Genomic DNA, 12,311 nt, shown 5'->3' on the forward strand with positions numbered 1-12,311 from the left:
ACGAGCTATTTCTAGCTGCCATATATATTTCCTGCATTATTAATAGTCCCCCCTCTCATGACTTTCATTCATGAGCTCTTGTCATTCATTTTCCCGTGAGTTTGGCTTACTGCGTGCTACCAGGTAGATTTGAATGTGTAATAGGAAAATACTGATTTTCATTCTTACTTCGCGGAGTCATCTTGAGGGAAATTCTCTAAATAAAAGCCCGCTACGAGTTCCCCCTTTCAGTGCATAGTTACAAAATGGAAATCCCCCGATCTGCAGCATGGAACCGGAGGCGCATCTATAAAAGCGCGTTGCGCCGCCCTCTCCGCACACTTCACTGCAGACTGCGATACGGCGAGCCTCGCGATGGATGTGCACAGAGCTGGCACGATGAACTTTCAGGATTGTGATATGGATGAAATGGATATGAAAAACAGGAAAATGCAACACTTTGAGGAGCGCGTCGACAGCGGCGTGGATTCGCTAAAGGAGGACGAGTATATGAAAATTGTGAAGGAAATGGAGATTTTGCGTTTTGAAGACCCGATTGCGAATCCAAAGGGGACGTGTGAATCTTGGACACAAGAAGTCACTGAGGATTGAGACACGTAAGTGTAACATTTTTTTAAATGATAAAAATAATGCAATGCAAGTTTCTTTTTTTTTAAGTGGGGCAGAAATTGACCCATTTAATGCAACTTGCAACAATTGTGGCTAAAATCTGTTTCAGAGTTCTGGTGGTCTATAAAAAGGTGTCGATTACATTAAATGAAACAATGCATTACTATTCCCTTCGCTCGATAAAAATGATAAATGAAAATGATAGTAAAATATTTTAGATTTTTTTTTTTATTGGGACCAACTGTGCAATTTTGACTCTACAGTTATAATTGTAAACAGAAAAAAAACATACCTTAACTAACTTTTTAGAGAAGTTGTGCAAATCGTTTTATTTGCGGAATATCGCTGAAGTGCGGAAGTAAACAAATCTCGTTTTGGAGCAGCGCCCAAAGTGGGAGGAGCTTGAGAGACAAAGTGCGCAGGCAGGAAAGTCCCTGGCGCGCGGCCAAGCGCAGATAATGTATCAGCCACACTGGCTGGAAATAACCTTCAAAACTCCATTCTTGCGAAACGGCCGCCTGCTTGTACTGTGTGTGTCTGCTAAACCACATCCTTTGTGCGTGTTCTTAAAATATTTTCTAAAAAAAAACCTCCCACATTATTTTCCAGGTATCTTCACCTTGCCATCATTCAAGAGGCGGAAGATTATGCCATCCAGATTATCAAACAGTGTCAGAACGACCTCTTCTTGAACAGACAGAACAACCAAAGAGAGGTAATTGAAGTTCCACAAAGAGCTACTCGCTTAAAAGCACAATTCACCTCAAAATAAGAGCTTGTTTTCCAAACCTGACTTAACATCCAACCTCCATCCGCAGACTGCACTGCATCTCGCTGTCATCACAGATCAGCCGCACATGGTGGACAGACTGCTAAAGGCCGGCTGCGATCCCCGGCTGGTTGATCAAAGTGGAAACACGGCCCTCCACATCGCCTGCAAAAGAGGCTCACTAGCTTGCTTCTCAGTACTGACTCAGATTCAGACCCAGCATCTGCACTCCATTCTCAGCTTCCCAAACTACAGCGGTAAGTCTTCCATTTTGAGTAAAAAAGCAGTTTTTGAAGCACTGCCCTTCTTTTTATCAGAAAAAAGCAAGTGTCTCCATACAAAAGTCGCAATTTTTAGTACAAAAAAGTGCCGCTTTTAAAGTACCATCCCTCTTTTATTACAGGACACACGTGTCTCCATATAGCAGCCATTAACAACTACCTCTCAATGGTAGAGAGTCTGGTCCAGCTTGGGGCAGACGTAAACGCAAAGGTACGGTATGAGTTTAAAACACTGCAGCGTCATAAATGACTCTTAAATATGCGTTTTAAGAGAACTAATGTGTGATTTCTTGTGTTCAGGAGCAGTGTAGCGGCCGTACGTCACTCCATTTGGCCGTGGACCTGCAGAACCTGGATCTGGTGCACACGCTCATCGCTCTGGGAGCTGATGTTAACAGTCTAACCTATGGAGGATACACGCCGTACCACCTGACCTTCGGCCGACAGAACAGCGAGATCCAGAGGCAGCTTTACACTCGGACGGCCCAAGAGCTCAGGGCGATGCCAGAGAGCGAATCAGAGGAGAGCGATGAGGAGTGCTTTTCTGATGAAGATTGTGTAAGTTTCCTTAAAAAACTTCTCCTACATTTTACATTCCTTCTTGATGTGAAATTAATTTCATTATATATATATATATATATATATATATATATATATACAACTATATTATTTATATTTACATATCTTTTTAATTTTTTAATAGATGTATGATGACATCCAGTTCTGTGGGAGATAGTCTGGCCCTCAGGACAACATTCCCCATAATGCAAAGCAGCGAAGGCTGTAGGTGCTCTCAAGGTCTGGGACGGTGTGCCATATCCCAGGATGTCAATCCCTTGATGGGACTCCGCAAAAGTGGAAAAGAGGAGCTGAACCCTTCCCGGGGGTATGATAGTGGTGGTGCTGTTAACCATGGAAAGAACCCCAGAGATAGCTGGACCAAAACCTTTACCAATATTTTTGAAGCCAAAGAGTTGGGAAAATATGTATATTTTGTGAATATATAGAGATATATTTTTATATTTGTAAATATGTGAAATGAAACACTTGTCAATAATGTGTATAGTCTATATATTACACTGTGAAAATATTTTTTACATTAAAAACAAAAGAAATTACATGAATTCCGAGTTTGGGTGTTTCTTGTATTGAATGTGCTGGACTGATTTCAGAAGGCCTGGAAATTTTCTGAGTTGTGAAACTTGTGAAAGAACATGTAAACCCCTGTAGTGGTGGAATACCAGAAAAAAAGCACTTGGTGTGTACAGTAACTCTATCATTTCCTTTCTGGAACACATGAGTCACGTAGATGCGTCACTATAGTTTTGGGTCTGCTAAAGTGGAGTCATGAATATCTGACTCGCGCTAGTATGAAGTTCCCCACAAGAAAGAGAAATGAACACCCGACCACTAGAAGTGTGAGGTTCATAAGCATTACATATTAATTGCTAGGATTACATTATGTGTGTGACCATCCATAAAACTCATGATGGATCAGTGCAATTTTGGGATTATTCAGATCGCCACCTAATTCAAAGTCATAGCTCTCTTTTTAAAACGGCATCAGTCATGTTTCTGGAGACGGATGAGCCAGGAATCATGAATTTTAGGGAAATTCCATAGCTTTGTTCTCCTGACAATGAATGGCATACTATTAAAACCATTGGAAAGATTTCAATATGACATGCATCATAATCATCTTCATCACTGTCACATGGCGAGAGGTGAATTCCAACTTCATTCCAAATATGTGTGTGTATATATATATATATATATATATATATATATAGCTCAAAAAGGCTGCATTTATTTGATAAAAAATACAGGAAACAGTAATATTGTGAAATATTATTACAACCTGAACTGTTTTCTTTTTGAATATATTTTAAAATGTAATTTAAAAAAGCTGAATTTTTAACATCATTACTCCAGTCTTCAGTGTCACATGATCCTTCAGAAATCATTCTAATATGCCGATTTGCTGCTCAAGAAACATTTTATTATTATTAGTGTTGAAAACAGTTTTCATGGAAACTGAATCCTTTTTTTCAGGGTTCTGAATTCTGAAAAGAACATTTAAAATATAAATCTTTCATAACATTATAAATATCTTTGATCAATTTAATGCATCCTTGCTGAAAGTATTAATTACTTAATCTGATTATTTTCTGATCTTCTTATCCAACATGTATTTGTGGATCAGATTTACTAGGAGAATTCCACAGAATGATCATCTAAATTCATACTTGTTCATATTTTCAGTTACACCACAAAGTTGTGTAGTATCTGGTTAAGGAAAAACACTTTAAACTACAGAATGAGGGCGAGTCAGATCATCAGTGTGATTAAACTCAAAAGCACGCACTTGACGTTCCTTGCGTGATAATCTCTAGTCTTCCCTAATCGACTCTTGTTACACTTAAGATGCTCAAAGTCCACAAAGAATTGCACCGAATGAAAAACAGGTTTGTAAAAGATTTCCCTGTTGTAGAATCAGCTAGGGAAAACACAGGATGTAGGGAAAACACAGGATGTAGCGAAAACGAAAGATGTGCATGATGGGGACTCCCCCAGTAAAATATTCACGAAATGTCCTGCTATATGAGAAGAAAAAGAGAAAGGAAGAGAGCAGGAATCTTAACAATATTTTTCTCAAAATGTATTTAATGGAACGGGGAATTTACATGAGAACAAAAGCTCTGAACAGGATCCTACGTATCTCAAAACTGTGAGAAGCACCTTGGAGATCTCAGTCCCTCTCAGCCAGAGACACCAAATGAGTGTCCAATTCTGACTCTGACAGAATCCTGGAACAGAGCAAACGAGCAGAACCGTGAAAAATATATAATCTGTGAAGCATGCTCTGATTATAATACGCATCTGGCATATGTGACACGTCAAAAGTGACATAAATGAGGCATGTTGCATCATTTGACAAATATCAATACCGAAGCCATCGACTGCCTTTCTAGAAGTGATTTTCTGTAGAACAGAGTGCAGATCTCTCCGTGTAGGTGCTGAACACCGTTCTTCCACCCACCTGAATTTCGGATCCTCTGCTGTGATGACGCCTACCTCCAACTCAGATGGCTTAAAATCGATTGACAGCACAGTTGATAAACAAGTGATCGCCGTCTGTGGATGGAAATGCTTTATTAGTCCAAATATACATATTAAATTTAATGAAACAGACAGATAATCCAGTAAAAATGGATTTAAAATAGATTTTTGGCTTTAGGATGTATACAAAATAGTTCAAAGTAGCACACATCCTAAAATCAAAAATCCATTTTTTTAATGTAAATTTTATTTTTTATTTTTAAGTAGTAGATTGTTGATATAACCTTTCCTTGTTTCATAGCTTTCAAGATATATAGATTAGCAATACTGTTTACAAAGAAATTGTGTAATAAATCAGGAAGCAAGCATATATAACCATCCCTTTCTGTAATATCTTTAACTACATTATTGAGCAAAACAAGTTTAGAGGAGATATTAGAGAAGTTGATATTTCCACTCCAAAGAAACAGCGTGACCAGACACAGATCTACCAGACAGACACCTTGGTGCCAGTTGCTGAAATGTACAAAAACTGCTCAGAAAAGTAAAGATAGTTCTGAGAAAACTTCTAGCATCATTGGCTGGATCATACCACTTGGTTTGTCATTTTGTCAACTGATGCAATGACATTGATACAGTTTAAGTGTGTCTGAAAAACAACTGGGGCCACTGTTGTTGGTGCCACAAATACACGTATACATAAACATCTGTTTTAATTCACTGGGTATTTTTATTTTATCAGTGGTAAATAGGACACATTATAGAAGCAAATGTGCTGAAACCTGAAGTTTACATGACAAAAATAAAACCTTTTCCTCCTTGCTATCATTAAAAGATTAGTTCACTTGCAGAATAAAAATGTCCTGATCATTTACTCACCCCGAATGTCATCCAAGACGTTCATGTCTTTTTTTCTTCAGTCGCAAAGAAATTAAGGTTTTTTAGGAAAACATTCCAGGATTTTTCTCTCTATGTAATGGACTTCAATGGGGATCAACGGGTTGAAGGTCCAAATTGCAGCTTCAAAGGGCTCTACATGATGCCAGCCGAGGAATAAGGGTCTTATCTAGCCAAACCATTGGTCATTTAAAAAATAAAATAAAAATGCATATACTTTTTTAACCACAAATGCACGTCTTGCACTAGCTCGACTTCACGCATTACATAATCACGATGGAAAGGTCACGCGTGACGTAGGCGGAAGCACCGACCCAGTGTTTACAAAGCGAACGTGCAAAGAAAGTCAAACGTTCTTTACAAAAAAAGGTAAAACAACGATGTCGGATGATTTTGAAGTTGGAACCAGAGTACACAGACGAAGAGCTAACCGCGCGTGACCTTTCCAACGTGATTACCGCATGCGTGAGGTATATACATTTTTATTTTTTGAAGAAAATGGCCAATCGTTTCGCTAGATAAGACCCTTATTTCTTGGCTGGGATCGTGTAGAGCCCTTTGAAGCTGCATTGAAACTGCAATTTGGACCTTCAACCCGTTGATCCCCATTGAAGTCCATTACATAGAGAGAAAAACCCTGGAATGTTTTCCTCAAAAACCTAAATTTCTTTGCGACTGAAGACAGAAAGACATGAACATCTTGGATGACATGGGGGTGAGTAAATTGTCAGGAAATTGTTATTCTGGAAGTGAGCTAATCCTTTAAATTATAAGCTGATGTGGGCAATGTTAGCAGCTGGAATCAATTTTGATGAAGCTGTTATCAAATGTTTTCTTGAATTCTGAATTTTAAAAGCGATTGCACCTCAACTGTCTGCTCAAAGGTCCAATCGAATTTCTTCTTCACTTTTTTCTCCAGGAAGCTTGTAGCCTCTGTCTGCTTGACACCTGCAGCCGTGGCCTTGAGCCCACAATAATAACCTGCTGGGTCACACTTATACACCTGTGGCCCGAGCTCCTCATCTACACCAATTACAATCATGCCTGGAAAAGATACAACACCACAAAACATCAAGTTCTGCATAAACAACCAACACACAATGTACTTCTTTTAACAATGTTTCTGCAGGTTTTATGAAGGTAAATTTAATACTTTTTAAGACCAAGTAAAGAAAATTTAAATAATAAATTTAAGGGAACACAATAGCAAGGTTATTACAGTTAACTAAAACAATAAAAACAATTCCGTTACTTGAAATCAATTAAACATTAACTGAAATAAATGTAAACAAAACCTAATAAAACTACAAAACACACAACAAAATTACTAAAATTTTAACAAAAATAAAGCAAAATACAAAAAAAAAACTATTAATAAAAACTATAATAGTATCTCAATGATACTAAAAGAACACTACACAGTAGGTCAATGTTCTCTAAATGTGAATGTCTAGGCAGCACAATATGAATTGTATTAAAAATAAAGTATAAAAAATACAACTTCCAACAGATTTCCATTACTTTAATTTATTTCACAAAAAATAACGTAAGACTTGAATACATCTGCTCCCAACCACTAAATATGGAAATAAAAAAAATTATGTTCTCAGTATTTTTTTGTAAAAAAAAAAAAAAGATACTGTACTCTGTTTTCCGGTGTCTAAAGATTCTCAAATCAAGATTTACTTGAGGAGCAAAATGACAAAAGATAAGAACTTGTTTTCTGTGAAATTCATCAAAATGAAGTGACAGCATGATTAAAACAAGAACAAATATCTGCCAATAGGCTCAGAAAAATTTATTTAATTCAAAGGGGAAACATGTTTTCTGGGCCCATTGATATTGGTTCTCGTTTCAAGCATAAACTCACTTTTTCCCAACTTCTCGAATATAAGCCTTCATATCTTCTTTTTCATTTCAAGTAAATGTATCTTGATTTAAGGATGTTTCAATATTTGTACTGGGAAAAAAGCTATACAATTTTTTTGCAAAGCATGCAACATTTAATGCCATGGCTTTTTGAATTTAAGACTTTCTGCTCTGATTTAAGACCTTTCTAAATTAGGACTGTTTTGGCACAAAAACCTTGAAAATCAGAGTAAAAAAATTAACCAAAAAATATGACATGACCCCTTTAAACTACTTTATGTGTGCGTAAATAACTCAGCAAGTGTTCACTTACAGCAGCCGAGCGGCCTCATCTCTGCATTCTGCGTATAAACCTGAGAGATGTCTGCAATCCTTTTACAAAGCATGTCTACTGGAATCTCATAACCATACTTGTACTTCCAGTTGGCCGCCTCATAACGAGCTCGCTGCACTTGAGACCTGCTGTCAGCTGAACGCGAAACACAAGCCATTAATGAGCGCATCAGTTCCAGCAGACACCATGAATATGACTATGTGGATGAGATCTGTACCTGTCATTCCTGACATCCCACAGCCAATGTTCTCTGTGATTCTGAATAAGTGTGTGACAGTGGAAGAATCAAGCAGCTTGTCCTGGAAAACACAGACAGTTTTAGATGACCAGCACCACTGGAACAGAACTTACCAGTAACATAAATAAAAGTCACCTTTCCCACCAGTAGTTCTGCATGTTTACCCCACAGAAAAGACATTCCAGGTTGGAAAAAATGTAATTAAAACCAATTGAAATGAATGTTAGGATGTGTTGCTTTATTTGTGGGCAAATAGCCAAATTACAAAATCTTTTATTTCTCAAGTCAGTGAAATGCGGCTGATTCTGAGAGATGTTTCTCAGACGCTCTGGCCAAATTTCGGTGGAAAAAGGGTACATGACAGCAGACTTACTGGGACTTTTTTCTGTGTGACGACTACTGCACAGTCTTTCCCCCGAACAGCAACCGATGTCAGACCACCCTGGTTTATGGCCTTGAATGCATATTCTGTAAAAATGTAATGAAGTTATTTAGAAGGTTAAAAGTTACTTGCAAAGTTTGGCACAATTCTCTAATAGCTTCAACACTCAATACAAAAAAAAATAAAAAGGTTTGGAGATCCACAAAAAATTATATTAAATATAATTTTTTTTTAATAAAAATAAATAAATAAATAAAAACTGCTTCTTAGAAAGAAATGTAATATTGTACCATTATGCTTTAACAATAAAACGAATGTACTAACTACAGTAACTACAGGAGTTTGGGGTTTTGTGTATTTTACAATGAGTTTTTAGCTTACAAAATCCACGAGAAAAAATAAAAATGTAATAAAATAAGATTTACAAGAAAAATCCTGGTCCTTTCATTTTATTTTTTGTATTATTTATGCCTTTTATGCACCTGATAATACCGTGCTATTTCAAATATATGTGACCCTGGACCACAAAACCAGTCGTAAGGGTCAATTTTTGTTGTTGCCAAGTTGTTTACATAATTGTTCAATAAAATTGTGACAAATTGACAAACACTGCGGTTGCCATGGCAAAGTTCGGTAAAGAAAACACAAACCTCCTCACCAACATATGTATCAATGCACATCACTGCTGCATTTGATCAATTAACATACATTTATAAGATAGTTTTAAATTGAAATCTGTAGATGTGTAATAAAATTATTATATTAAACATCATTGAGCCGATTCTCCATCACACACTCACTCTCATCACTCTAGCGACTAGACTAAGCAGGACTATATTATATAAATATATATAAAAATGCACACATTGAGATAGAAGAGCTTTTATGTGACAGGCTAATAATGTTCATACTAGCAGTTGGTGTAAGAGATTGACTGTGAGCTGCACTGTAGGCGACATGACTGTGCACTAACTGCTCTTATTCAAGTCAAAGTCGTACTCACCTACTTGGTACAGTCTTCCCTCCGGAGAAAAGATGGTGATGTGACGGTCAAACCCCGCGCTAGAACCCCGGGACATGTTTATAAGAAATGTATTAACCGTAAAATTGCTGAAGTATTGCAGGCTACACAGAATAGCAACATGCAGAACGAATGACCCGGAAGCAGTGGATAGTTTTTCCGGGTCAGTATCGGACTGGAAGGTGCGCAGTCATTTTTTTTTGAGAATTAAGCAATTTTGCATTTAAATAAATGTGATATAATGTGTATTTGCTTTCTCTGTTTACAAGACTTTTGTCCCGTTCATTTTATTTGTATTTTTTTTTAACTGTACTGGCAGATAATAGCTAGCATATAATATTAATGAAATAAAAGGCCTCATAAGTGAACTTAAAGGGATAGTTCACCCAAAAATGAAAAGTTGATGTTTATCTGCTTACCCCCAGGGCATCCAAGATGTAGGTGACTTTGTTTCTTCAGTAGAACACATTTGATGATTTTAAGTCCAGCCGTTGCAGTCTATCAGTCGTATAATGCATGGCAATGGTAACAAAATCTATGAGAGTAAAAAAAACATGCACAGACAAATCCAAATTAAACCCTGCGGCTCGTGACGAGATAAACATCAACTTTTCATTTTTGGGTGAACTATCCCTTTAAAGAGAGTAGGTATACTTCCACGACGATGTTTCTTAACACACTTAAATAGACTTTTAAACAGTGCATTTTGTGAAAATGTCAAATTAAAAAGGTTTACTTTAAAGTACATTGTTCTAATTATCATGCAATAACACTTACTTTGATGTGTTGAACAAAAGTAGGCTACCTGATTATAATTAATCTATAGTATGTAATTATATATTTTATTTGAAGTTAATATATTTTAAGTGTCCTACATTGCAACTTAATCATTACAAATTGGCATTACAATATGTGTATTTATTGTAGCTACATTTGGCAGTACAATTTAACCATATTTTAAAGACAATATAAGTAGCCTAATTATTAAAAAGAAAATGTACTTAAGTCTTAAGCTGGTCAAAAAAGCACTCAATTAATTGCATTTTATATCAATTTAAACTATAATATATTTTCAGTTTATTGCAATTGACATGAAGTGTTTTCCAAGTGCTATATGGCTTTACAAAAACATATAAGTATTGAAACGTTTAACCTCTAGAAACCATAGCCCTCTTTAAACTCTTGAATGTTTCATTGACTGATTTAAAACTGATTGGTTTCCATATATAATTTGTGGTGGTTTTTCAGAATTAGCCAACATTTTACAAGGAAACCTTTGGACCCTTAACAATCTTATCAAAGATAATGCTACCTCAAAGTTAATAAAAACACACTTTTATCTCTTAAATACATATTTATGAATTTGAGGTGAGATGTTCTTGACCCAAACCTCTGAGTTACATGTTTGGCTGTCCTGACTTGGTGTTTCAGAAGGTGCTGACCACACGGTTGTGAATGTTCTCTACCTTATCTATAAGAATGTTCTGTTTCAGAGAAAATGGTTCAAACTGATCTCAGTCTCAACTCACTTCCTCTAGGTTTTGGTATTTGATTCTTAGAAGAATATAGCTCAGGCAAGGAGATTAGGCAAAAAGAAAAGAAAAAAAAAACATTTTAGATGTGTATTCTTATTTATTTCAGCCCGATAATAGTGTGGCATTTTTCTCACAGACAAAAGCAGAAAAGAAATGTACCAAAAGTATTTGAAGTGCATAAATTGGTGAGAAACAGGGCCGTTTCTAAAACACCTACCACACTGAAATCCCCTTGTGACCCAATTCAGCTTCGGAGAGTTAAATGTGGGAGTATATCAGAGCTGTTTCCTGCTCTCTAACAGCCTTTCCACAGGTACCAGCGCAGATCGAGTTTTGCGATGGTGTGAATCTGGAAGTGTGTAAATACCAGAACACTAATAATGGTCACTGTCCAAAATAAAGCCACTATAAATGGAAAATGATGACTATAAATAGAATGTGTGTGAAAATAGGTATATCAAAAATCAATTATATTTTTAACAATCAACCTGAAATCACCAAAAGAAAAGTCCCTGTCACCACTTCCCATTTTATTAATCTGTACTGAAAAGTGTGAATGAAGTCTCTTAAAGCACGAGATTTGTACACACAATATTGACTACAAACCAAACATAATAGATTTAAAAAAGGAGTAGTTCACACAAAAAGGAAAATTTGCTGAAAACCTACTCATCCTCAGGTCATCCAAGATGTAGACGAGTTTGTTTCTTCATGGGAACAGATTTGGAGAAATGTAGCATTACATCACTTGCTCACCAGTGGATCCTCTGCAGTGAATGGGTGCCGTCAGAATGAGAGTCCAAACAGCTGATAAAAACATCACAATAATCCACACGACTCCAGTCCATCAATTAATGTCTTGTGAAGTGAAAAGCTGCATTTTTGTAAGAAACAAAGCTGTTCAGATGAAAAAAAAAACCAAAAAACTATTGGATGGCCAGAGAGTGGGTGCATTTTCAGCAAATTTTCAGTTTTGGATAAACTGTTCCTCTAAACATGCAAAGTTTTATAGGTTTTTTTATGAAATATATTTTCCTAAGGGGCTCTGTAGAATTGAGGTTATGGCTAAAGGTGCTGCAAACTTAGTTATCATCGTAATTATCACAGATATCAAGAAGTTTGGTTAATATATAGGCTTGGAAACCAAATCTCCTCTTTGATTCTGAAGGGATTTGTTTCTGCCATCCAAGCAAAACACTGTTACTGTCTTTACTCTATTACGTAATCTTGATTGCGCCTATGAAATATGACAAATGCTGTTATGCTTTGGCGGAGTCAGGTATGACGAAACCAGTTCTTTTCACTGAAAGTCATTA

The 12,311-nt window shown here is 36.5% G+C and overlaps 2 protein-coding genes across 3 annotated transcripts in view; one reads left to right on the forward strand and one right to left on the reverse strand.

Annotated features, from left to right (window-relative positions):
- The window catches only part of LOC107658182 (NF-kappa-B inhibitor alpha-like), a 3,839-nt gene extending 1,056 nt beyond the window's left edge, over positions 1 to 2,783 (forward strand). The window contains exons 2-6 of the mRNA XM_016446645.1: positions 1,219 to 1,324; positions 1,428 to 1,635; positions 1,782 to 1,870; positions 1,960 to 2,217; positions 2,363 to 2,783. Coding sequence (XP_016302131.1) covers positions 1,219 to 1,324; positions 1,428 to 1,635; positions 1,782 to 1,870; positions 1,960 to 2,217; positions 2,363 to 2,395 — 694 coding nt within the window. The 3' untranslated portion in view covers positions 2,396 to 2,783. The remainder of the gene's footprint in view (positions 1 to 1,218; positions 1,325 to 1,427; positions 1,636 to 1,781; positions 1,871 to 1,959; positions 2,218 to 2,362) is intronic.
- Positions 2,784 to 4,315: 1,532 nt separating this feature from the next.
- On the reverse strand, positions 4,316 to 9,629 carry LOC107658164 (proteasome subunit alpha type-6-like). 2 transcript variants are annotated; one of them, XM_016446626.1, is made up of 7 exons: positions 9,443 to 9,629; positions 8,431 to 8,525; positions 8,037 to 8,118; positions 7,799 to 7,954; positions 6,482 to 6,660; positions 4,700 to 4,794; positions 4,316 to 4,466 (listed from the first exon to the last, which is right to left on the reverse strand). In XM_016446626.1, the coding sequence occupies exons 1-7, from the start codon at positions 9,516 to 9,518 to the stop codon at positions 4,409 to 4,411; spliced, it is 741 nt and encodes a 246-aa protein (XP_016302112.1). In that variant the 5' UTR covers positions 9,519 to 9,629; the 3' UTR covers positions 4,316 to 4,408. The 2 variants fall into 2 exon arrangements, with proteins under 2 accessions (XP_016302112.1, XP_016302113.1); XM_016446627.1 differs by having other exon boundaries at positions 9,447 to 9,522.
- Between the last annotated feature and the right edge of the window lie 2,682 nt (positions 9,630 to 12,311).

This window comes from Sinocyclocheilus anshuiensis, unplaced genomic scaffold (genome assembly GCF_001515605.1).
Source record: "Sinocyclocheilus anshuiensis isolate Anshui unplaced genomic scaffold, SAMN03320099.WGS_v1.1 scaffold279, whole genome shotgun sequence".
Classification (NCBI taxonomy): Eukaryota; Metazoa; Chordata; class Actinopteri; order Cypriniformes; family Cyprinidae; genus Sinocyclocheilus; species Sinocyclocheilus anshuiensis.